General features: G+C 47.6%; 8 protein-coding genes across 8 annotated transcripts; 5 read left to right on the top strand and 3 right to left on the bottom strand.

The window, feature by feature from the left end:
* Nucleotides 1-3,224: 3,224 nt before the first annotated feature.
* On the top strand, nt 3,225-6,977 carry TRUGW13939_04248 (uncharacterized protein; the record flags this gene model as incomplete). Its single annotated transcript, XM_035487425.1, has 1 exon — nt 3,225-6,977. One exon carries the CDS (start codon nt 3,225-3,227, stop codon nt 6,975-6,977), a length of 3,753 nt encoding a protein of 1,250 aa, XP_035343318.1.
* Nucleotides 6,978-7,747: 770 nt separating this feature from the next.
* TRUGW13939_04247 (uncharacterized protein) lies at nt 7,748-8,308 on the bottom strand (the record flags this gene model as incomplete). The annotated part of the gene is made up of 2 exons (XM_035487424.1): nt 7,748-7,907; nt 7,968-8,308. 2 exons carry the CDS (start codon nt 8,306-8,308, stop codon nt 7,748-7,750), a joined length of 501 nt encoding a protein of 166 aa, XP_035343317.1.
* A 1,588-nt stretch (nt 8,309-9,896) lies between these two features.
* On the top strand, nt 9,897-11,691 carry TRUGW13939_04246 (uncharacterized protein; the record flags this gene model as incomplete). Its single annotated transcript, XM_035487423.1, has 2 exons — nt 9,897-11,345; nt 11,401-11,691. The coding sequence occupies 2 exons, from the start codon at nt 9,897-9,899 to the stop codon at nt 11,689-11,691; spliced, it is 1,740 nt and encodes a 579-aa protein (XP_035343316.1).
* Nucleotides 11,692-12,228: 537 nt separating this feature from the next.
* On the bottom strand, nt 12,229-13,520 carry TRUGW13939_04245 (uncharacterized protein; the record flags this gene model as incomplete). Its single annotated transcript, XM_035487422.1, has 3 exons — nt 12,229-12,415; nt 12,473-13,014; nt 13,077-13,520. The coding sequence occupies 3 exons, from the start codon at nt 13,518-13,520 to the stop codon at nt 12,229-12,231; spliced, it is 1,173 nt and encodes a 390-aa protein (XP_035343315.1).
* A 706-nt stretch (nt 13,521-14,226) lies between these two features.
* Nucleotides 14,227-15,926, top strand: TRUGW13939_04244 (uncharacterized protein; the record flags this gene model as incomplete). Its single annotated transcript, XM_035487421.1, has 5 exons — nt 14,227-14,360; nt 14,439-14,561; nt 14,632-14,902; nt 14,955-15,101; nt 15,165-15,926. 5 exons carry the CDS (start codon nt 14,227-14,229, stop codon nt 15,924-15,926), a joined length of 1,437 nt encoding a protein of 478 aa, XP_035343314.1.
* A 486-nt stretch (nt 15,927-16,412) lies between these two features.
* Nucleotides 16,413-18,569, top strand: TRUGW13939_04243 (uncharacterized protein; the record flags this gene model as incomplete). Its single annotated transcript, XM_035487420.1, has 13 exons — nt 16,413-16,590; nt 16,644-16,701; nt 16,753-16,891; nt 16,943-17,021; nt 17,079-17,265; nt 17,318-17,423; nt 17,484-17,608; nt 17,659-17,703; nt 17,762-17,865; nt 17,920-17,975; nt 18,035-18,150; nt 18,213-18,374; nt 18,497-18,569. 13 exons carry the CDS (start codon nt 16,413-16,415, stop codon nt 18,567-18,569), a joined length of 1,428 nt encoding a protein of 475 aa, XP_035343313.1.
* A 534-nt stretch (nt 18,570-19,103) lies between these two features.
* Nucleotides 19,104-20,752, bottom strand: TRUGW13939_04242 (uncharacterized protein; the record flags this gene model as incomplete). Its single annotated transcript, XM_035487419.1, has 4 exons — nt 19,104-19,264; nt 19,318-19,526; nt 19,583-20,540; nt 20,608-20,752. The coding sequence occupies 4 exons, from the start codon at nt 20,750-20,752 to the stop codon at nt 19,104-19,106; spliced, it is 1,473 nt and encodes a 490-aa protein (XP_035343312.1).
* A 595-nt stretch (nt 20,753-21,347) lies between these two features.
* TRUGW13939_04241 (uncharacterized protein) lies at nt 21,348-23,783 on the top strand (the record flags this gene model as incomplete). The annotated part of the gene is made up of 6 exons (XM_035487418.1): nt 21,348-22,294; nt 22,479-22,530; nt 22,643-22,816; nt 22,875-22,890; nt 22,951-23,029; nt 23,093-23,783. 6 exons carry the CDS (start codon nt 21,348-21,350, stop codon nt 23,781-23,783), a joined length of 1,959 nt encoding a protein of 652 aa, XP_035343311.1.
* Between the last annotated feature and the right edge of the window lie 249 nt (nt 23,784-24,032).

Here is a 24,032-nt window from a genome sequence, read left to right as displayed (position 1 = left end):
ATATCACGGTTGTGCTGACCAGGGCGTTGCGCCCCAAAGCGCCGTGGCGTATGACAATGCCTTCGCTGCTACCACATTGAAAAGGCCACATAGTTCCATCGGGTATTTTGGCTTAAGTTATGAGAGATTACCTGTGCATGGGTTGGTAGTGGTTCAATATTTAACCAACATGCGAACATTGAACAGATGTTGGTGGCTCTTGTTGCCTGGGGTCGAAGAGGGGAAAGAACTAAATAGGATGGTTGCATTTTCACATGATAATCAAGTTAGCAGAAAAACTAACTGGCGTAGCTAAATATTCCCGATTTAATGAGAAGGGAAACATTAATTGATGAAGAGGTATCGAGATTTCAGGATTAATAGACTATATTTAGGGTTGTTAGAATGGTTAGTTTCAAGAGTTTTGACGTCCAACCAAGCGCATTAAAATGATGTGCATAGGGCACTAGATATTTGTAGATATTAATAATACCTGTCTATAGCGATTAAATACATGCTAGGTTGGCGACCTTACTTGTCGGTGCATATAAATTAATACATATATGTATATAGCTCTCCGATGCCCAAACAAGAAATGTGCAGCTCAGCAAGGGCAACTAGCTCAATACCACATGCATCACCACTGAAATCCTCTGAGATTTTACTTGTGCGTGTTATAAAGTCGATCGCCCGCAATCAAACAACATCTAATCCGCGTGGTTAGAAGGAACCCCGGCCAATAACCGGACGTGGTCTAGATGCAGTCATGTACTGTGTAGTAGCCTCAAATGTGAACGGGGTGGCTTCGGCCCCCTTTCCACCACCCCCATTGACATCCTTGTCGATTACAAGCATGGGCTTATAATGACCAGACTTCGCAGGGTTTGGTGCATATTTTCTGTTCTATTATAGGCTTTTCCGTGAGATGTGGCGTAGCACTCGGGATCCGATTTCTTTTCGTACCTGCATACGCCTCCCAATGCTGACGCAAGGTGAAGTTGTCAAGCCAAAAGTCAACTGGTGAAGGTGTGAGTGTATTTATTAAAAATAAAAAAGGAATAGAATTGTCGGGAATTTATTCTCCGCATTTTTTTTTATCAATAGTACTAGTTACGATGGAGGTGTCGATCGGCGTCTACATGTAGATAGCCCCAAAAACGTTTGGCCTATCGAGTCTCGACGGAGTAGGGGGACGATCAATCAACTAGTAGGTTGTCACAAGTTGACTTCAATGATGCAAGAACCGAAGATCAGTATCTGTAACTTGGAGTAGTAAAGCCGATTCTAGTCAACGTGTCATCGACCCTAGATACACGCACCAGCCACAATGCTACATGGGAACGTGGCTCGCTCTATGGTGAAACGATAGGACCCTTGCCCTTGCGTCTAGAACGTATTCCCAATAATTAATTAACTAAAAAAACAGGTCATAGCATTCTTCACATTACCACGGACCAAGGATGTACAGTGTACACATTCCGGAAGCCTGGATAGATCGTCCGGACACGTTCTCGAACGTGGGTAATTGGGGTCGCTATTATATCATCTGGTATCAAGCAAGGAACTAGCGATCGGAAACAGAGAGAGATCGACAGCTCGACCTACTGAGTTGGTTGTCGTAGTCTGGGTTGACGTCGGGGGGAAAACATCCGCCGAGCCCGAATGGAACGCTTCGAGAAGCCTGCCCGTTGGGGGCCGAGTATGGATCGTCCGGGGCTTTCTTCTTCTTCTTCTTCTTTCAACAAATACTGTATATATACTTTGTAAAAAAAAAAAAAAAAAGAGCTTGGAATACAGAGGAGATAGAATTTTAATATTGGTCTAGAATAAATGCCAACAACATAATACGGATGATGAGGGCTCTGTACTAACATGCTGATTGATAGACGTATTGGCCCCGGCCGGTCTCTTCAGGCTTCAGCTGCACCATCCCGATGGGGCTTGTCCAGATGCAGATCGTACAGGTGGGCCTGCTACTAGTATTGCGTACTACTAGCCGCTGCACAGCCCGTGGTTAGGACTTAGTAGGTAGCTCGCCGGCAGTATTGATAATAATACGATCTCCAAAGTAGTCCCCGGAATGTCCTCATGGCTGTATAATGATTATTATTAGTTTTATACGGAGGCCGCTGTGGCTTGGACCCGGGACGGCTCGTTCGGACCATAAGCTGCGTACCAGTCTGGATATATTTGGAAGCAGGCTTGTACATGTACTTGAGAGCTATACGGAGTAGGAGATGGATGCATACTATGCTTCAGGCCGGCTGTGCGCAAAGTAATTATAGCTCAGCACCTACGACGGAGTTGTCACTATTATAACAAATTAATGATTATGTACGCCCGTATTATTTAACAGCACTTTAAAATATGCCCACGCGTCCTGAAGATAGAGTACTACTAAAGCCAAAAGGAAAAACGGCCCTCTGCGCCCCCAAACCCGGCCTCGCCACCGCACGCCTGTATTTCCCTTACCGGAAAGCATCGTATCTGGCCTGAGTAGATATTGGCATTGTGCGCGCAAGTCAAAATAATCCATAAAACACCAGCGCTGTCAGCTGGGCTTGAGCCAGTTGCACAACCATTGTCCATCGGGGAAAGTACTCCATACAGTGCGCGCGAAGTGGACGCCGTTGTCTGCAAAAATACACACCAGCGCTGTCCTTTCGGGGCCAATTCGTCTCCATCGCACTAGCCGTGCAGACGCATAGCTAACCGTCTAACGTCTAGTCGCTTCTAGTCCCTACATATGTAGCTAGCTAGTCGCAGCCGTTCCTGTTGGTAGTCATTAGTACTATTATTATTCCATCCTGTCTCCGGATGCCCGTCCGTCTCTCTCCCGACTCCTACACTTACTTCACCACGACACTGGACTCAACTCAACCTCCACAACATCCAATTTTCTCGACTGGCTCTTTGTTCATTCGATCTACTCTGTACGCAAATACGAGCTGAGCCCTTTTGATCTACGCGGCCAACCACTGCCGTCTGGAAAAAGGTCATGACCCGCTCGCTTTGTTCGACGTCGCAAGGCTATTGATCTTATTGACTGTCCTGCGCACCCTTTTCATTATTTCTTGTTCGACGACTCTTACGTGAGCGGCGCGCAGCCTGGGAGACACTCTTTGTTAGGAGTGATCGACCGCCTCTTGGAACGGAATCCAGGAGAGAGAGAGAGAAAGAGAAGTTAAACAAAGCCGACGAGCCACACAACACGAAAAAAAAAAAAAGCCCCAGTCTGACCAGTCATGTCTTTCGCCAATTTCCTACCTCGACAGAAGAAGAGCAGCAAGGCGACTGTTGCAGGGCCATTGGCCGACAGTGAACAAAATGGGATGAAGCAAAGTTTGTCGAAATTCAAATCTAGCAAGCAGCTCAAGCAAAACAACGCAAAGAAGCACTCGGCTGATCTGGCACGGCCCAAGCTTGAGCAACGCTTCTCGCAATCCGAGACGGCACTGGCTCGATTACCGTTGAACCGGAGTGCCAGCGAAGAAGGGCCCGTTGCTCCTAATTCGCAGCCGGATATTCTGGCCGATCAACAAGACCGGAACGTTTTGCGGCTGTCATCTTATTTGCTCGACGATGATTGTCTGAATCTGTCGGCCTTGGCGCTTGAGATGCCAGAATTCGGCCCTTCTTTTGGTATGGAAGAGGTGCTCAATGACCCGGGCAAAGACGCTTCACAACAACCTCTGCAAGGATCACAACTACCCACGCAACAATCACAACAACCTTCGAAAGAATCGCAACAACCTCCGCGAGAATCGCTGCAACCTACCTCGACATCCTCTACCCCCGACACCTGGGATCGCCATTCCTCATACTACAGCCCGGCCTCATCGACGTCGAGCCTCTCCGATTTTTCCACCGGTAACACACCTGTCGACAAGCCGGCCGCCCAACTGCAAAAAGCATTTACAGTGGCCAACCCGGCCAGGAAACCGACCTTTGACCAAAGCACGCCGCCGCAGCACCCGACCCAGAGGAGGACAAACTCATCATCCGACTTGAAAAACAAGCCTCTGCCCAAAGTGCCCTCGCCGCCTCGGATCACGGTCCCCAAAGAGCCCCTGGCACGCGCACCCAACCACATCGTCCATCTAATGTCGAGGTACTCGCCGCGGGAGGTGGACGAGTCGCCCGTCGACAAGTTCTTCAAGCCTCGACTGTCGGCGGATGACGATAAAAAGACGATCTCGCCGGCGAACTACGACGATCTGGAATCCGAGCTGGACCGCATCATCGGCGAGTCGCGCCAGGAGCAGAGCATGCCGTCGCCGCGACCGCCGGTGGAAGTTGAAGATGTGGACGTGGTTGCGCCGTTGAGGGTGAGCATTGGCGGGCGGAAGAGCACTAGCTCCCCGGAGCCGCCCAAGGCTCAGAGCCAGCGCGGGAGATCCAGCACGGCCGGCTCCTTCAGCCTTTTCCCGCCTACCAACAACAACAACAACAACAACAACAACATCAACATCAACATCATCAAAACAACTGCTCCATCATCGCCGCCGCGTCCACCGCCCACGCACACTCGCCTCGAGTCCAACTCGTCCGCCGAGTCGGATGTCTCCAGCCTCCCCACCATGGAGCCCAGCAGCCAGTGCCCCGTGTCGTCTACCAAGGGCGTCGGCCGCAAGTTGCGATACTCGCTGCGTCTGCCGCGCCGCCAGAAGACTACCCAGGCGCGGCGACAGCGCGAGGATCCTGCGGATGGTGCGAGCGTCTTGGTGACGCTCGAGGACGACCAGGCCGCGCTGGCCAAGAGCACCGACCGGTACATCGATGCCCAAATCGCAAAGGCGCTGGACGTGGCCATTGAGGAGCAGGCCGAACTGGAAGACAGCGGCTCGGACGGCGAGGACAACAAAAAACCAGCACCCACCAACAATGGTGAAACAGACGAATGGTCGACCATCTACCCGCTCAAGGCGGTTAAGAAACTGGGCATTCCTTTGATGAGCAGCAGCCACATTCCCCGCCTCACGTCGTCGGACAATGAAAAGGCCCTCCGCCTGCAGCTGCCCAAGCTCAACACGGCGGCTTCCAACGCCCTCGTCCAGTCTCAGATCATCCCACAGCCACCACGGGCCGCCGCCAGCGTCAAGAACTATCCTGAAACTCCAGACGATGTGGGGCTGCATACGCGGTCCTTTATCATGGACTCCCCACCAGCCCAGTCACCGATTGACGAGGAGGGAGAAGAAGAAGTAGCCGGCGCACCCAAGGAAGATGCTATGCCACACAGTGACAAAATATTCATCTCTCTCAACCGAATGGAGACTGTTACCGAGGAGGTACCGCTGGCGCTGGCCCGGCCATCCCAGTCCCGCAATCTACACCCACAACGCCAATCTATGCTCTACGAGCTGGATGGAAATGGCTCCACTCCTATCGTCGCGTCCCCGGGGCCTTTTGAGAACGTTAATCTTCCGATGCCGTCCCGAATGCCCGAGAAGGTTGTTATGGCACTGATGATGAACGTGAGCAATCTCGATCAACTATTCAACTACGCCCTGCTCAACAAACAATTCTACTGGGTCTTCAAGAGAAGCGAACTTTCATTGATTAAGAACGCCCTTTTCCAGATGAGCCCTCCCGCCTGGGAACTGCGGGAGATGAGTCCGCCCTGGACTGAAGAGTTGCAAAGTATACAAGACCCAGATGCCACTGTTCCGGAATATACCCCGACATCGTACCTACGGCATTACGGTCGCGACATGATCAACCTAGCCAAACTCAAATCTTTGATCCTCGCGCGCTGTGGCACTTTTGTCCGTCCAGAGACGGTCGGCGGATTAGCAGGCAGCGACGAACTCCGCGCGGACGAGATCGACGAAGCCTTCTGGCGCATTTGGACATTTTGCCGAATCTTTGGCTGTGGAAAGAACCGAGAAGCCGACGTCAAAGGCCAAATGGACTGGTTGAATGGTGGCGTTGTTGCTAACGGGAACAAGGCCGGGGCTACAGTTTTCATGCCGGAGCCATCTTTCAGCATGAACAACGTGCTCTTTGACCCGCCTGCAGGGTTTGGCATTGGTAATGGAAGCGGGTTGACCCATGGTCAACTGTACGACATGATGGAAATCTGGAATTGCCTTAGTGTTCTTGTCCAGGTCATGCACGGCGAAAGCAAAGAGGCTCGCAAGGCCGGTGTGTTCGAAGGCATGGATATTTCACTTGGCGACATCCCCAAGGAAGATAGTATGCTTGAGGAGTGGACTTCCTATATCCTAACACTCGGGCCATCGGCGCTAGTTGCCTTGAGCTCGGTTTGCCCGAATGACTCGGCCCAGGCCACGTTTGCCAAGGCCAAGCAGATGGGCGTGACCAAATGGGAGCCTCCAGAGCCTGGTTCTAGTCGACAACCATTCCTTCGTGAAGCGATTGCTCGTACATACGAGACCAGGATCGCCCCACAGCAGACCACGCCCCCACAGCAACAGCAACAGCAACAGACAAGCAACGGTGGATCCCCGGTGCGGAGAAGTAATCCACCACCTACCAGCGAACCCCGAACCAGCTATAGCATGAGCCACAATGCCCGAGAGCCAGGACGTCGCCCCGATTTGGCAATCATGAATGAAGACAACTCGGTATCACAATTCTACAATAACGACAACAACTATGTTCCTCCATACACCCCGTCCAACCAAGAATCATTTCCTGTTTCTCACGGCCCGCCCCCGCGGTACTCTGCACTTTCAACCTTTATTGATCCTGTCGACAAAGCCATTGCCATGATGGTTAATGACCTTGGCTTCAGCGAACACGATGCCAAGTGGGCTCTGAAAATCACCGACACTGGAGACATGCTTGATATCGAAGCTGCCATCCGCCTGCTCACCAAAGAGCGCAAGAAGAGGACCAAAGGAAAGGTGTCCCAGTTGTGGAGAACGGGCTCAAACAACAACAGTGGTGATGAGAGTGGCCCAGAGAATCTCGTTGATCCGCTTGTCAACGCACCCAAACACAGTAGTGGTGCAGGCTGGAGATGGGCTTGAACCAGTCCTCCTGTCCTTTTTCTTGTCTATTTTTATTTTTACTTTTAAAATTTTTTTTTTTGGTACTTTATGGAAGGATTCATGGGGGTGCATAACCGTTGGATTTATTTGCAGATTGATCAAGTCTTTGATTTGTGCGAAAAGCGTTCATATTAGCATTATGGAGTTTGGGGTTTTTCTTGTTTTGTGATTTGGCCATTGATGGAGGAATACCCTTATGTTGTGAATACGCTCGTTGGACATTTTATATATCAAGCATCTTCAAATGTTGTTGTATATACGAATCTCAATTTACATGACTACTTTAAGTGAGAAACACTATTTCTTATTGGCGAGTGAGGATAGACGTGGAATCATACATTTACCGCCCCACTAAACAGTTCCATTTACGGACTAGCGTTATTCCTACTATTTTTAACTTCTATTTTAGGCTCATTCTAGAAGGATTCGACATGCAACACGTAATGACTAATAAGGCATACAAATATTACAATGCTGCGCCTGGATAAGCGCGATCGTATTACTATTACATTTTCACTTTCGGAGATATTCCTTCATTTTCTTCAGCCCTTCACATACCTCCGTCATTTTCCCCGTCATTCTCCCCGTCACGCGCGCCCGGAGTGTCCGACCCTCTTCCGGGGGTCCGCGGGATGGGCCGATTACTAGGAACATGACGTCAGGGTACAGCTTTTCACTACCATCATTGTCTTCATTATTGTAATCATACATGACATCAAGAAACTAAATAAAACAAATTTCTTTTTGCTCTATGCAGTCTCCCAGTTCCGCAGCATCTGGCGAACAGCCCATGTCCATTCTTGTTTGCATTTGTCTTCGAGCATCTTGGCTTCGTCGGCCGCAGGAGAGCGACCTCCCCACATATCTGGATTGGTGGATAGGTCTCGCGCGTGCTTGTCGATTAACTCTCTATTGAAAAGTTAGCAATGCCGCACCTTTTTTTAAAGCTGTATAAAATTTAAACCGTACTCGTTTTCAATCTTGTTCAGCACCAACCACGCAAAATTCCAGCTCTGGCCACTGTCTGGATCTGCCGTGACGAGCATCTTGGCCTCGTCGAGTAGCTCGGAGCTGAACATGCACGAGCGTGTCAGATTGCGCAGTTCGCTGAGAAGGTTGTTGCTGTAGACGTAGTTTAGCCAAGCCGATGCCAGCGGCTCGACGATTTCGTTGGGGATCGTGCTGTTGTTGTCGAGGCTCGGATTGATCTTGGCTGGGATGAGGTTGCGCTCGATGCGTCGGAGTTCAGTCAGTGTGTTGACGCGGGGCGTGCGTAGCAAGGTTAGGAGTGTTTTGACGTCTTGAGGCATCCTGTCTGTCCTCTCTCTTCCTTGTTTTGTCTGTCGCGTGTTTGGAATGTGATACAATGTGATATGTCCTATCAATGTGGTTATGATGATAATCCAGAACAGGACGCAAGAGGAAGAGTGGCATACAGTGATATTAATACTCCTCTCCCTTCAACAGCCGTAATTAGCTCTTCCTCTCGATTCCATCAGCCCTCATCGTCTCAACCTCTAAGCCTCAAGTCATGCGCCAGCATTTGGAATTATCGACCCAACAACTAGTATCTTAGTAGGTAAGCACAAGACCTACTTCCATTCAGGATACCTAGAACTACTGGACCGGATCACCCCGCTAACTTTTTGGTGCGAGAAAAAACCGCTCAAGTGGCCGTGCTTTCCGAAAAAAAGAAGCTTTAGACCGGAACATTTTTTGGGTGACTCAATCGTCCCGGGGCGCCGGAACGGGGACGGTAATGGTGCGACGCTGTACGGGCGGCAAATTCGTCGTGGAAGTGGGAGATTATGGCGTTAGCAAGATGCATAGCACCTTTAAAGACACGTTTTACTATGCAGGTATTCCTTTTTTTCGCGTCTGCCTGTTTAGAAATCCATGTGTAATAGCTTGTTCAGCTCTTCGGATACACTAGGGTGGGAGATCTGCAGGGTCGATCCCAAAGGCGGGAACGGCTAGCGCGACGCCATGCTTCCAGAATCTTGGTCTACTATAAGGTCGAATGCGATTTGTAATATTGATGTAAAGAGAGGGAGATGGAGAGAGAGAGAGAGAGAGAGAGAGGCAAAAAGTGTGCTTATCAATTGATTGCAAGACGGCCATAGGTACTAACAATAATTACTAATACTTTATAAACCCTATTGGTTCCCTTGGCCCTAACTCATGCTTTTGGCCCGGCTCATTCGGTTGGTGTCCATGCAGCTATACAGGGTAGCTTGGTTGCGTTTCATTCTATACTTTTGTATAGAGATTAATGTTTCGTCCAAAGCTACATACTTGCGTAACCCAACACTAATAGAGACTTTGTCAGTTTGACTGTGCAGATGGCAAATGATGCTGACGTTGCCAGCAACACCGGCCGTGGCGTATACACTCTAATGGGGAGTAATATCAATATGACAAATATGCAAAGTCGAGAGGGATCTTATTTTTAATCGAGAGCACTCTATTGTTTTCTCGATCTTATCAGATTAGATGGATGAGTCATACGATCCGCCGTTCTGATTGGCTCCTGCCGCTTTCCCCTTCGTTTTTTCCCACCCGCGACATTCCCAGCCTCCCGCCACTTCTTCACCACCTCAAACGCGTCTATCCATCCATTATTGTGCTGTCCTTTTTCTTCACTAGCAGCACAGACACACATGCACGTCGCCTGCCCTTGAGAACGCCAATCCGGCGTTGAATACCACCTGCAGCTCGGCGCTGCTGGCCAGTACCAGCACACGCCACGGACCGATCGCCATCGGCGACACGCGACCGAACCACCGCGATCCCGACATCTGAAGTATAACCGCGTGTTGCACAACTCTGTCAATAATATAGCCAGGGTCTGCGGTCCGGCCTCTGCGCCCCCCTGTCTACACGTTCGTTATTGACGAGATGGTCGCCTCCGAATCCACGCCCATCCGGCGTTCGTCGACTCAGCATTACCAGACCTTTGCAACCCCGCCGCCCAAATCGCGTGGACGTCCTCCCTCGAACGGGTCTGATTCTTCACACCCGGACCCTTCTTTACACACCAATGGAAATGGAGACCATTTTTCAGGGCAGGCACCGCTGCCCAAGAGGCAAATGGCTGTGCTGGCCATGATTGCACTGGCCGAGCAGACCGCGCTCAATTCCATCAGCCCTTACCTGCCCAACATGACCGCGACGTTTCCCGAAGTACAAGGCAAAGATGTTGGTGTATACGTGGGTTTGATCGCCTCCGCCTTTGCGCTCGCCCAGTTCGCGACCAATTACTTCTGGGGATGGCTGTCGGACCGCATTGGGAGGAAGCCAGTAATCCTCACAGGCACCATCTGTACTGCCATCACCTTTGTGCTTTTCGGATTTTGCACAACACTGTGGCAAGCTATAGTTGTGCAAGCCTTGATGGGCATGTTGAATGGAAATGCCGGGTTGGTGTCTACCTGTCTGGGTGAGATCACCGACCGCAGTAACCAGTCGCGAGCCTTCACCTATCTTCCCGTGCTATATGGGATTGGAGGCATCACTGGTCCGCTGCTAGGGGGCTCTCTCATTTTTCACACCAATCCGTTTGACAAAAGCCAGCCGAACCCGTACCCATACATCGTGCCGAATATAGTATCAGCGGCCATCTTGGTTATCGACTTGGTTTTGACAACCATTTTCCTTGATGAAAGCTTGGAGGATTCCGATGCCCTGCCGAGCTTCACCCAGCGGATCAGGGAGTTTTTCAGCTCGTTTTGGCAGTTTACCACCTCTCATCGGCCTACTTATCTACGGGCCGGCTTCAGTGGGCCGTTTCGGTACCACTCAGTGCCCCAGGTGCCCCAGATTCCAACCCGCGGTCGCTCCTGGAGCGATGCTACTAGAGATAGTGACTTGGATTCAGCGGTCTCCCCGATGTCCCCTACCGAGCATGAACACGAACATGAACTAACTCGGGATGAAATCTTCAACCGAGACACTGTTCTTTTGTTAATCACGTATTTGATTTTTGCCCTTGCCAACGTCGCCTTTAATTCCCTTTATCCCATTTTCGCCGAAGCACCAGAGCCAACCGGCCGAAACCTTACTCCACAGGAGCTTGGACTATCGCTGGGATTTTCTGGCGTGGTAACGATTCTCTTCCAAGTTTGCATTTTTGGAAAATTGCGTGAAAAGATGGGCAATAAATGGTCTTACCGTGCCGGGCTGCTGGGTTTTGTCGTTTCGTTCCTGCTCATGCCTTTGATCGGATACAAGGGCAACGACGAGGACCACTTATCGAAGAAGACAATCTGGCTAGCCATTGAACTGTGTCTTGTCCTTCTCATAAAGACGGTTGCTGCCGTTGGTGGGTTGACAAGTTCGCTTCTACTCGTGAGTTCTATTTACGTCTCTTTTGAGGAGATTTTTGTTTAACTAATATATCTAGGTCACAAACTCTGCTCCCAACAACTCCGTCCTCGGAGCTCTTAATGGACTCGCGCAGACCCTGTCTGCGGCCGGACGAGCCATTGGTCCTTTTCTCTCCGGTGGACTGTACTCGCTTACCATTCACGTGAAAAGGGGCGAAATACTCACCTTTGGCGTGTTTGCAGCCGTCACATTTATCGGGTTTGTCCTGAGTTTTGGCATTCGGTCGCCAAACCTAGAAGCTGACGGTTGGAACGACGACTCAGAGGATATCGACAAATCGGACGACGAAAGCGATGCTGGAGCTTGAACAGAGAATCGCGCGAATTCTTTTTTTTTTTTTAAATATATGTATTACATTTATGAGACATGATATGACGATTCACTTTTTACTAGTTTTAACTGGGTTGGCAAAAGAGTAGGCCGGGCTTGTAGAGGATGAGAAATGTTCGACATGGGAATGTTGATAACATTGGAAACAACAATAGACACTATAGATGGTCGTGTCACTTGCATGTTAATGTTTGTAGTAGACTACATTAAGACCTATATCATGTACAAACGTCGTTGGTAAAAGAGGGTCCTTTGCTTTACTCCGTCATTACCTTGACTTTTTTCGGTATTCAACTATTCCTTCCAAACGTAAACATCGGAACCCTCCAATTGACGATAAGGGTGATGTTCTTTATTCCTGTACCAAACAGAGAAACGTCAATCAAGCTGAGTTAATATTCCCTGCTTGACCGCATCCTACGTTATGAAATAGACCAGGATAGACGTTGTGATAGCTCGCATGTTTCAGAATGAGATTGCTACATTGGATAGGACAACGCAAAAAATCTGCTCTTTATAGCTGCAAATTCCCTGCATATTCCTGCAGTTCTTTAATCTCATCAGGTCCCAACAGACCAAGCGCTTCTCTCCTCGACGGCGATTTAGGATCGAAGAATGGTTTCTCTGCCAGCGAGGTCGCTCGGGTTCCATGCCTGGGCTCCGTGCCTTCGTAGTCCCAGCTCGCATTATGAATTGTGATCCTGAAAGAAACGAATCAGAAAAGTGTACTACTAGAAGGGATTGGGTTTGCTAAATACCTATTGTCCCACAACGCACTGGTCCGCGGCGTCCACCTGAATCGCACCTGAATGTCCAGATTACGCTCATACACATCATACAAATACCCCAGGATCAAATCGCTTTCGGCTTTGTCCAGTCCAACAATACGAACCGTCATCGCGCGATTAACCCACAACGCCTTCCAGCCTGTTGCAGGATGCGTACGCACCAACGGGTGCTCACGCTCGACGTACTTGGGGCCCGCTTCGGGGTTCTTACGGTCTAAATAGCCGTGCGCAGAGCGATAGATGGCCGTTTTCCCGTCAATAATCTTGCGGAATCCAGGAGATAGTTTCTCATAAGCAGCATATCCGCTGGCCCAGAGCGTGTCGCCGCCAACGGTCGGTACGGTGTCGTTGTGCAGGTGTGTGATACCGGCCGGTTGTCGCTCGTGGACAAGGTCAGTGTGCCACTGTGATGAGCCTCCAGGTTTGCGGAAACTGGCGGGTCGGTCGAGGGCATTTAACGCTGGCCAAATCACGGTTATGCCGGGTACGCCTGGCACATGGCCGACTTGGGGCTGTACAAGCTGGTAAGACTTGTCTCTTTCACTAGACGATCAGGGGTTTTGTGGGAACGTACGTGAATTTCGACCTCGCCATAATAGTCACCTAGTTCTTTCTGTTTCTGAGGAGTGAGATCTTGGTCTCTGAAAAAGACAACGCTTCGTTCAGCAATCAGCAGAGCCAGTTCATCTTTCTGCTGGTCGGTCAGGTCCTTGAGCTGCAGGCCTACGATCTCTGTGCCGATATTCTTGGTGAGATGAATGACCTCCTTCGCAGCGCCGAGAAGCGCCTTCTTGTCTCGGTCTGCGCGACTGCCCGCGTCGACGTATTCTCGGTTCTGGTTGCGGATGTTGTAGACGTCGTCGAGATAGAGCGGCCGGGCCGGCTTGTATGGATAGCCCTGCGACAGGTCAATCCCAGCCTTTTCTAGTCTTTCTCTGGCCGGCTGAGGTAGAGAGATTTCATGTTTGGTCGGCGCAGCGACGTCGACGATTTGGAGATCGATTGGTGCTGGTGCCATGTCGAATTATTTATTGCGTGCGGTAACCCTAACCCTAGTAACCCTAACAACCTTAAATTGCCTGATGCGGTAAAAAATAGAATTGGTCTGTTTTGTAGTTTTTACTTAATTGATGAAGTGATTGTTATTGTAGATACCATGGGGAATTACTTCTTTGTATATTGCTTTGCCCAAACTTGCAGTTCATGCACGTCATATCCAACCCCTCACATCTCCTGTCACAAGATGGTCGTGATGCGGTTAATCACATCATCGCCAACCACCATTGCGCACCCTGCACTTCGCCTCTTTTGGAGGATCGTATCACTCCAGACCCCAACTGTCGTGTTTCAATCGGAGCATTTTTTACAACCCAAGATTTATAACTCTGGTCCCATCATTGGCTGCCCCGACGTAAAACATCCGGTGCTATCTCTTGCCAATCAATTTGGATCATGATTAATTATGCACTTTAAAATAACGGATAATTAATTCAATTATATTATTACTATTCGGGTGTCTTCCGGGCTGTCCCCATTCGCAATTTGGAGTTCTAGAATAAAACGTGCACTTGTCAAGAAATGATGCAATCACCAAATGTAACCAAATCTCGATGACAAATCGCCAAAGGAATTTGTATCGCATCCTGCTTTTAATTATGTATGCCATCAATAATATCCATGCTTCTTATAGCTCTAGTCAACTTTGCTAACCGCACGACCGAACAATGGCAGATCTATCCATCAGAAAAGTAGCCGTGATCGGCTCTGGGATCAGTGGTGTTGTCGCTGCAGCGCATTTACTCTCGGAAGGACTAGATGTCACGGTCTTTGAAAGAAACAAGGCAGCTGGCGGGGTGTGGTACGTATCCCAATTTCCATTTGCGGTCGGAAACCTTGGTTTTATATTCCAATACTCAAAGAAATGGTGATGTTATAGGCTTTACGATGAACGTCCGCCCATAGAACCAGTATATCCGTCTACGAAACCATCGCAAGGAGAGCTACCTGGAAACGACGAACGAGCGACGGATAAAAATGACTTGAAACATGCACCGCCAGGGTAGGGACAGCATTGAACTCACCTGGTTTTGTTTCTTGTTGTCCAGAATCTAACATGTTATATACGATAGACCGTGTTATGTAGGTCTCAGGAATAATGTCTCGACCCCGCTTTTGAGAACGACACTCAACGCATGGCCAGAGGGAACTCCGGATATCGTGGACCATGGAGTGATAAAGGATTATATCCAGAATACGTCGATAAAGACCGGGGTTAGCGGTGTGACTCGGTTGGGGGCTCGAGTGGTGGATGTTCAGAAAGAAGAGACAACGTGGAAAGTGACATGGTCGGTTCTTCGTGGAGACGCTGAGAAAGGTGATGTTGAAGAAGAACTGTCTGAAGTAAGTGTTTCAAACGGGCATCTTGAAATAGCGTTCTCACACATTCCCATAGTATTTCGATGCGGTTGTCGTTGCCTCTGGTCATTATCATGCCCCTCGAGTGCCAGATCTACCGGGCCTGTCTGGCCTAAAGGCCAGATGGCCATCTAGAGTCCTACACTCAAAATCTTACAGACGGCCGGATGAATTTGCGGGCAAGGTGAGATCTCAAATCTACCGGCGTTTGGAGTTTCTATAGCAACTTACACATGTGCATTCGTAGAATGTTCTTCTCATCGGCGGTGGTGTATCCTCGACGGACATTGCGCGCGAACTTGGACCCTTGACAAAGAGTATTTACCAGAGTACGCGCGACGGCCCTTTTGACTTGGGAGCAAGTGTTCTACCTGAGAACGCCGCCAGAATAAGCGAGATCTCGTCATTCGAAGTAACAGAAGACGACGCACCCACTGAACTGTCTAGTGACAAGCCTCTTCCGGTGACAATACATCTAAAAAACACGGATCAGACGATACGTGATATTCACCAAATCTTCATATGCACTGGATATCATATCACCCTCCCTTTCCTGGAAAGATTTCACGAGGACGAAACTCTATCCGACAATGCCAGTGACACTGTTCTCGTCACAGACGGTAATCAGGTCCATAACCTGCACAAGGATATTTTCTACATCCCCGACCCGACTTTGGCATTTATTGGTGTCCCTTACTATACGGCTACCTTTACATTATTTGAGTTTCAAGCGATCGTACTAGCAGCAGTGTTTTCAGGAATCATTAAGCTTCCGTCTCGAACGAGCATGACAGACGAGTACAAAGAGCGCGTTCGGATAAAGGGAAGTGGAAGGGGCTTCCACTCATTGAAGGACCATGAGGAAGTCTATGTTCAAGATATCTTGGATTGGACAAATTCTGGCAGGAGAAATTTTGGCTTGCCGCTGATCCAGGGACATACAGACACTTGGATCGAGGCTAAAGAACAGCAGAGAGAGCGACTGAAGGTCTTATTTGGGAGAGCTTAGCATGTTCTTTCCAAGGAATTTATTTTGTTGGTTTTGGCGATAGACAATAAGAGCATGTTCCTTTAAAAAAAACAAATTCCAGCATAAGCACTAAAGAGGCCCAGCTCTCCAGTGTCGTGAACACCCCAAATATCACGCCATAATCCCCGACTCACAAAGCGCATGACTGGCCGCGCAATGCAAAACTAGATCCTTATCGATGCGCAATGCGATTATGCAGGCAGCACAACACCATGCATTGTTGCGCAAACGCCATGTCGGATGACGAAATAGATCGACAACAACGACAGAGTCTAATTCCGCTATCTGACAAGGGTAGTTACAGACTAAGGCTAAAAATTCCTCCGCTTTCTATTTTGTGGAATTGCGATGGAAGGAGTGAAGGTATATATATACGGGGGTTGCATGTTCAAATATTATTTGGATTACAGCGGCAGCTAACTTGGGCCTGCCTGATTTTATCGACAAAACTATCCGACTCTGACAATGGCGCCCCCGTCAATTGTTGTTGACGAACGGGCGACCGAGTCGACTGATGCAATCATCCAAAAGGAAGTGAAGAGAAAATGGACAAGCTACATCTGGGACACATTCGACAAGTCTCCGGAAGAGCGACGGCTTCTTTTCAAGCTAGACACGGCAATATTGACTTTCGCCTCGCTGGGTGAGTGGGAATGTTATTAGCAGCTGGAAATCGAGCCACTGACATCTCTACAGGATACTTTATCAAGAATCTGGATCAAATCAACATCAACAATGCCTTTGTGTCTGGGATGTAAGCAGAATCTCCCCGATACATCGATTTCGACGGATTAATGTTAAATAGGAAAGAAGATTTAGGTCTTTATCAGAACCAACTTAACTACATGCAAACAGCTTGGACTGTCGGATATGTCGTGGGTGAAATACCATCCAATATTATGCTCACTCGGATTCCACCACGGTATTGGATTCCAGCTGCAGAGGTACTTTTTAAACGACAACAGGTGAAACTAGAAATGCTGACTAGGATATAGGTGATTTGGTCTGTTCTCACATTTGCCCTGTCACGAGCAAATAGCGCTGAGCAAGTCTATGTTTTGAGGTTTTTCATTGGTTGGTGTCCCACCAGCCATTTATATCGAAGAGCACCCACTGATTGATGCTGTACAGGTCTTGCCGAAAGCACCTTTTACCCGGGAATGCAGTACATTATTGGATCCTGGTACCGCAAAGACGAGCTTGCTAAACGGTCTTGCATATTTCATACTAGCAGTGGTATTGGAAGTATGTTCTCTGGGTATCTCATGGCATCGGTGTATCATCTTGGCGGTAAAGGAGGCTTCAAGGGTTGGCAATGGTATGTTTTAGTAGGAAATCCAAAGGTTCATGCGCTAATTCTATTTAAACAGGCTTTTCATCGTAGATGGAATCATCTCCCTTCCGGTCGCTATTGCGGGATTTTTTGTTCTACCAGATGTGCCTGAAATTAGCAACCCGTGGTACCTGAGTGAAAAGGTGTGTATATGTTTGAGGAGTGCTCCTGTGTTATTCAATGTTGCTGACGATTATTGATAGGAAATTTCCCTCGCCCAAAAACGCATGGAACTGGAGGGCCGCGGGACGCGCCAACCGTTTACAAAATCCAAATTTAAGAAGATATTCTCATCATGGCATATATACTTTCTCACACTCTTATATGTGTAGGTTATTATGGGTCCAAGTAGATGGCAATGCTAACACTACTCAATAGGACCTTCAACAACGGAGGTGGTGGAGGTCAGCCACTTTTTGCACAGTATGGCTTTATTCCTTTAACCTGTTCCATGGAATATCAGACTCTAATATCTAAATAGATGGTTGAAAGCCTCCAAAGATCCCGTCTACACTGTTGCGCAGATTAATGCCTATCCGACAACAACCTATGCTGTTCAGGTTTTCACAACACTAGTTTACGCCTGTATATACTTCCCCCCGAGATTGTTGATCAAAATTCACTAACTAACTGAGCTAGGGACCTCTGATACTATATTTAAAGGAAGGCGTTGGCCTCCTATCCTTTTCGGCGCTGTGAGTCTCTTCTGTGTTTAATACAGAGACCTAAGTCAGTTTACTGACTTGAGATCTAGTGTTCGAATTTGCTATGCTACATTTCCCTCGCAATTTGGAATATCCCAACAGGTTGGCACTGGTTCTGTTATATCTACATGGGGTCTGGCTACGGTCTAAGCGGTCTATGCATGGCGTACGTATTATGTCTTGAGTGTTATATGATGGAACTGTGCACTAATTTTGACTGAACACTAGTTGGGCACACGAAATATGCTCCGAGGACAATGAGGAACGTGCCTTGGTGATTGGTATGATGAATGATATTGCATACGTCTTTCAGTCGTGGTTGCCACTCATTGTATGGCGACAAGTCGACGCGCCAAACTACCACAAGGGATTCATTTCGTCTTCTGTACTGTCGGTCATATTAATAATTGCGGCCTTTTCTGTAAGGCATTTACATCATTTGGAAACTAACAAGAAGAGGCAAGTTTCTGCTTTTTATGAGTTGCAGTTCATTTCACTGATAGCTACTACAGAAAACAACAACAGCAGCAACAACAACAACCGGTAGAGCCGCAAGATACTGATGACAGTGCGACAAAGAATTAAATCGGGTTTATCTTTATGCTGCAGATTAAAATATCAGTTAGAACCAAGTTGTAAGAGAAAAGTGCTGGTTCTTCGACTAGATGAAAAGTGCAGAGTATAAATGCAACCACGATAAACTGATAATTTCTCTACATGTCAATAGTTGACATCAATTGATGTTATATATCAATCCAGATACTCACTCTACTATATTGTATATACATATTTATATACATATATATAAACTGATAAACGTGAATAATTAACCTTTTTAGATATATAGATTTACATATGTAAGCTTGATATAGTTGTTGAACTTACTAGAGTGATCAAATATTTCCTTTTTGGGAAGTTATCATAAAAGACTTGTATTTTGACGGTCGGGTTACTCATACTTCAATTTCACAGAATAGCAAAAAAGCTTATTCAAGTTTCTAAACAGGTCCACTGTACACTATCTAACCAGGCCGAGGAGATGAAATAGGTAAGAACGGTATTAAAGTCTATTTCTAGCGTGCTGTTTATCTAATCTTTAGAAACATCTGCTATGGCATTTTATAGCCTAGATTTTGGCTCCCACTTGATCCACGGATGCCTTTCCCCTCCTGTCCGAATGAGATGCTCTAGTCTGGATGTATTTACCATTCCGGGATGAGCTTGATCGATATTTGTGATTCCGCTCAATTTCATCGTTGACACGAGCTCGTCTTTCAGAACTGTTGGTTGTTAGTAATTTCCTTGTATCTAGTCATTTTTGAAAGGCACGTACTCTCTGTCAAGTGTTGCACTCCCTCTTCTCCGTAGGCCAACGAATACAGATATGGTCGTCCAACGCCGACGGCTGTGGCACCCAAAGCCAAAGCCTTCAAAATATCCGTTCCCCGACGAATTCCTCCGTCAACGTAAATTTCAAGCTTACCAAAGATGTCCGGACATTCTTTGTGCATTTCCAGTAAGGTGGCCATGGCCGGTTGTACCCTGAACAAATAGTTTAGCAATAATTTATTAATGGTGTAGGTTTCGTATCAACTCACGTATCCAATGATCTCCCCCCGTGGTTACTTAATAGTATTCCTGCACATCCATGCTCTGCCGCCAATTTCGCATCTGTTGCTGTCTGAACCCCCTTTAGGAATACCGGCAATTTAGAAACCCTTTTAATCCACTCGAGATCGTCCCAATTCAGTGAAGAGTCAATATACTGGGCCATCACGCGGCCTAGACCACCTCCCTTCTTGTCGTTTTTTGCAACTGCACCACTCATGGCAGACACAAAGTTTTCAGCCGAGATTCGCTCATCGGCTTCCCTTTTACCAGGAATGGGGGCATCAACTGTGACGAAAATGGCTTTGATCCCTAGATTGCGCGCTTTGTTGAGCAGCTCTTCCGTTTTCTGACGCTCCGAGTTTACGTAAAGTTGGAAAAAGAATGTTTGCCCAGGGCGACCGGCAGCGACTATGTCTTCCAGTGGGTATGACGCATTGTTTGAAATGATCTGAATGATATTCTCCTCTGCGCAGGCCCTTGCGATCGCCAATTCGCCATCTGGATGTGCGAGCTTGGCCATTGCGGCGGGACTAACAAAAAAAGGAGCGCTGCTGTCGCATCCCAATATCTTTCGGGATATCGATACTTCCTTAACATTCCGTAGAACTCGAGGTCGCAGAAGCAAGTTTCGATAGCTTTCAATGTTATCGCGATGCGATATCAAGTCTGTCGCGGCTGAGGAGTAAAAGGCAAACGTCTTCTTTGAGAACTTTTTCCGAGCAACTTCTTCAAAGTCTTGCACTCCTAGGAGCGTGCTTAGATCTGGAAGCTCTTCAGAACTCTTATTTGGGACTGCCTCTGGCACTGTTGTTTGTTTCTTGGGTATTGTGAGGGGGTCGATTGTGCCCTTGAATTGCTCGCGGGCTAATGTCCGATGTATGATACCAGGGGCATGAACCTCGTCATATGCTTGCGTTGCATCGTCACCAGCATATTTCAAAATAACTGTGCATAGTTTAGTAATCCATTGCTTTACTCAAACTATCAAAGAAAAAAATGCTAGGGGACTCACTGGCTGACCCCCCTGGATGTTCTTCTAAGAAATTGGTCACATCATAGACTCTCGAATGCACCACAATCCAGCAATCCCTAGAAGTAGAATGTTTTTGGAGCTCCTCTGCGGAGACCACAGGTGTGTTTGCCGCAACCTCGGCCATTTTGACATTCAGTCTTTTAAATTTCTTGAAATAACAGGGTGAAATCGGGAACTGTTCAGGCAATGATTGTATATCATATCTTTCGGGCTCAACCACGCCCCGACCTAAACCAGTGGAAAAAATCTTACTAAGATTAAACTCGGTTCAACTAATAGCAGCTATTTACTTAAAATAATAACATGGCGAAAAAACAAGTGGATATTCAGCTATCCTTCCCCGCGTGGAGAACGAGTGTTGATCGGTTAGCTTTCCGATGTAGGGTTGCTCGGTGACCTGTCCGCAGCGAACGGCGGATCTCCGACGATGGGACATTTGGGATGCACATGCATACTATTCACTATCTAATCTACAGAATGTGTAAAATATGAATTTAATAAGTTTGTCATTATGTTATTTCCCTTCTTCTATGAATTACTTGTACTCTTGATATTATTTTACAAGAATAATGTCCGTGCAGTAAAATTAGGGTTACCTCTACTACTACCTGTCCACTCAACACTTCAACTACTATTAGAAGTCCAACGCTATTTATTTATATCTGGACATTGAATACCCCGACACAAAAAGCATATATTATAGGCTTCCTACTGCAGTCATGGGCATGGAAATTCTGATCACCGGCGCCGGCGGGTTTATTGGCCAAGCGCTTGCCAAAGAGCTGCTCCTCGACACTCAAGTCTCATCAATTACACTGACGGATGTGATGCAACCGTCAGCTCCGTCGACCAGTTCAACTGCTAAAATCACAACATTAGCATCGGATTTGACCTCGCTCGCAACCTGCCAAGAACTATGTTCAACCACCCCCTTCACTCACGTCTACTTGCTCCACGGAATCATGTCCGGAGCAGCCGAAGCCAATCTCGAGCTCGGCCTGAAGGTCAACATTGATTCCATGCGTTATATGATGGATACTATACGCACCACGCGACCTGGCATCCGAGTCATATTCCCATCTAGTTTGGCAGTCTTTGGGCCTGCGCTCAAGGACAAGGTAACCGAGGCGACAATGCCGCTACCACAATCATCTTATGGAGCAGAAAAGCAAATTGGCGAAACCCTGTTAAACGATTACTCTCGGAGAGGATTGCTCGATGGAAGAATTGTGCGACTGCCGACGATTATCGTTCGCCCGGGTAAACCGTCAGGTGCGGCGTCGAGCTTTTGCTCGGGGATCATTCGGGAGCCCTTGAATGGGGAAGAAAGCATCCTGCCCGTCCCCCAAACTTTGAAGCTGTGGGTTTGTTCGACTGGGACTGTCATCAAAAACCTGGTTATTGCGCGTGATGTGCCGACAGAAGCATTTAGTTCAGTGACCGGAGGATCACGGATTGTCAATTTACCCGGGATTACGGTCACAGTGAAAGAAATGTTGGATGCTTTACTAGATGTTGGTGGACAGAAAGCAAGGAATCTCATCAAGGAGACGCCCGACAGTGCAGTTGAGCAGATCGTGGGCTCGTGGCCGGCTGAGTTCGATATTACGCGTGCTGTTCACCTAGGGTTTCAGGGAGATGGTGATCTCAAAAGAACTTTGAAGGAGTATCTAGAAGATTATGCATAAGAAATAATGAATTTGTTACTTGATATACAATTTACTTTCAATCAAAAATAAAACAAAATGTTGTCTATATTTTTAGATCAGATAACCACAAGAAGCACCACTCAAAACGTCCCATTTTTAGGTACATGAATGTAATATTGACCAATGCAATTCTGATTATAGGACGAAAGTACTGGAACCCATCATCGACTCAATCATGACATCAATAAAGAATGTTCGGTCTTCTCTCCGCAACTTTAAAAAGACCCTGATGCGTACCCCAAAACTCACTACTTATCCTGAAGCTACCCCGCATGAATATAATGACATTGAAATTTTGTTCCCAGTGTACGAAATACATTTCCATCACTAAATATCAGAAAATTATGGCAGCAGTCGATTCCTTCACCCTCAATTCTGGGATTAAAATCCCTGCCGTTGGATTCGGAACGTGGAAATCACCACCTGGTCAAGCGGCAGCCGCGGTAGAAGCTGCTTTTGAAGCAGGGTATAGGCATTTTGTATGTGTTGTGTTAATTTGACAAATCAGAACATACAAGCTGATTTGAATTGGGATAGGACTGTGCCCCTCTATGTACGTGGTGCCATGCTTGAGTGTCTCGGACATACTGCTAATCAATTCATACAACTACAGACGGAAATGAGGCAGAAATTGGCCAAGTATTCAAAAAGACAAAGGTTCCTCGCTCTGAATACTTTGTCACCACGAAACTGTATACTACCCCAACCTGAATTAGGTAAAGAATATAGGCTAATCATGGTATCGGAGAAAAAAGGTGGTCTTCGGATCATCGACGCGTCGCATCGGCACTTGAGAAGTCACTATCGGACCTAAGTCTAGACTATGTCGACCTATACCTCATGCATTGGCCCGTCACACTAGACCCGTCTCCCAACGATGCGGAATACGGCAAAGAAAACCGCAAGGTACACGCAGCCGGATGGGATTTCCGGGATACATGGCGAGAAATGGAAGCACTGCTTGCGACGGGCAAAGCCAAAGCTATCGGAGTCGCCAACTTCTCAACTGTCAACCTAGAGAAACTGCTGCAAACTGCCAAGATCGTGCCGGCTGTTAACCAAACCGAAATTCAGCCGCTATTGCCTCAGGATAAACTACATGCGTATTGCGAAGCAAAGGGAATCCACCAGACTGCGTTTGGACCCTTGGGCGGATCAGGAAGTACCCTGCATCAAAACCCCATCATCAACAAGATAGCCGAGACACGGGGCACGTCAACGGGGAATGTCATGCTCAGTTGGGGGGTGCAAAAGGGGTGGAGTGTCATTCCAAAGAGTGTAACACCTTCCCGGATTGCACAAAATCTGAGTGGTAATTTTACGCTGTCGGATAAGGAAATGACAAGTATGGACTCGTTGGCGAAGCCAAAGGGCAAGAGATTCAATCGACCGGATTGGGGAACGACTATCTTTCACGACGATGCCGCGGTAGATTTGGAAGAATAGACGAGCGTTCCCTTTCTAAAATACACTCTCTTAGCCTTTTTTTCCCAGAATGGGTATCAGACTCATAATATCACATACTTCGCTAGAGGAAATACAGATATTCTACCGATTTTTACTCATACATAGAAGATTATAATAGACTATGGAAGTTTGTCTAAATTGAAGAGGAGGTTAATACAAAGTTCGATCATTTTGTCAGTCTTGCATAAAATAAGAGATATTAACGGTAATTTTTGTACATGTACACAC

Source organism: Talaromyces rugulosus, chromosome II, assembly GCF_013368755.1.
Source record: "Talaromyces rugulosus chromosome II, complete sequence".
Taxonomy (NCBI): Eukaryota; Fungi; Ascomycota; class Eurotiomycetes; order Eurotiales; family Trichocomaceae; genus Talaromyces; species Talaromyces rugulosus.
The sequence above is the reverse complement of the archived record's forward strand: the minus strand, read 5'-3'. Positions and strand labels throughout refer to the sequence as shown.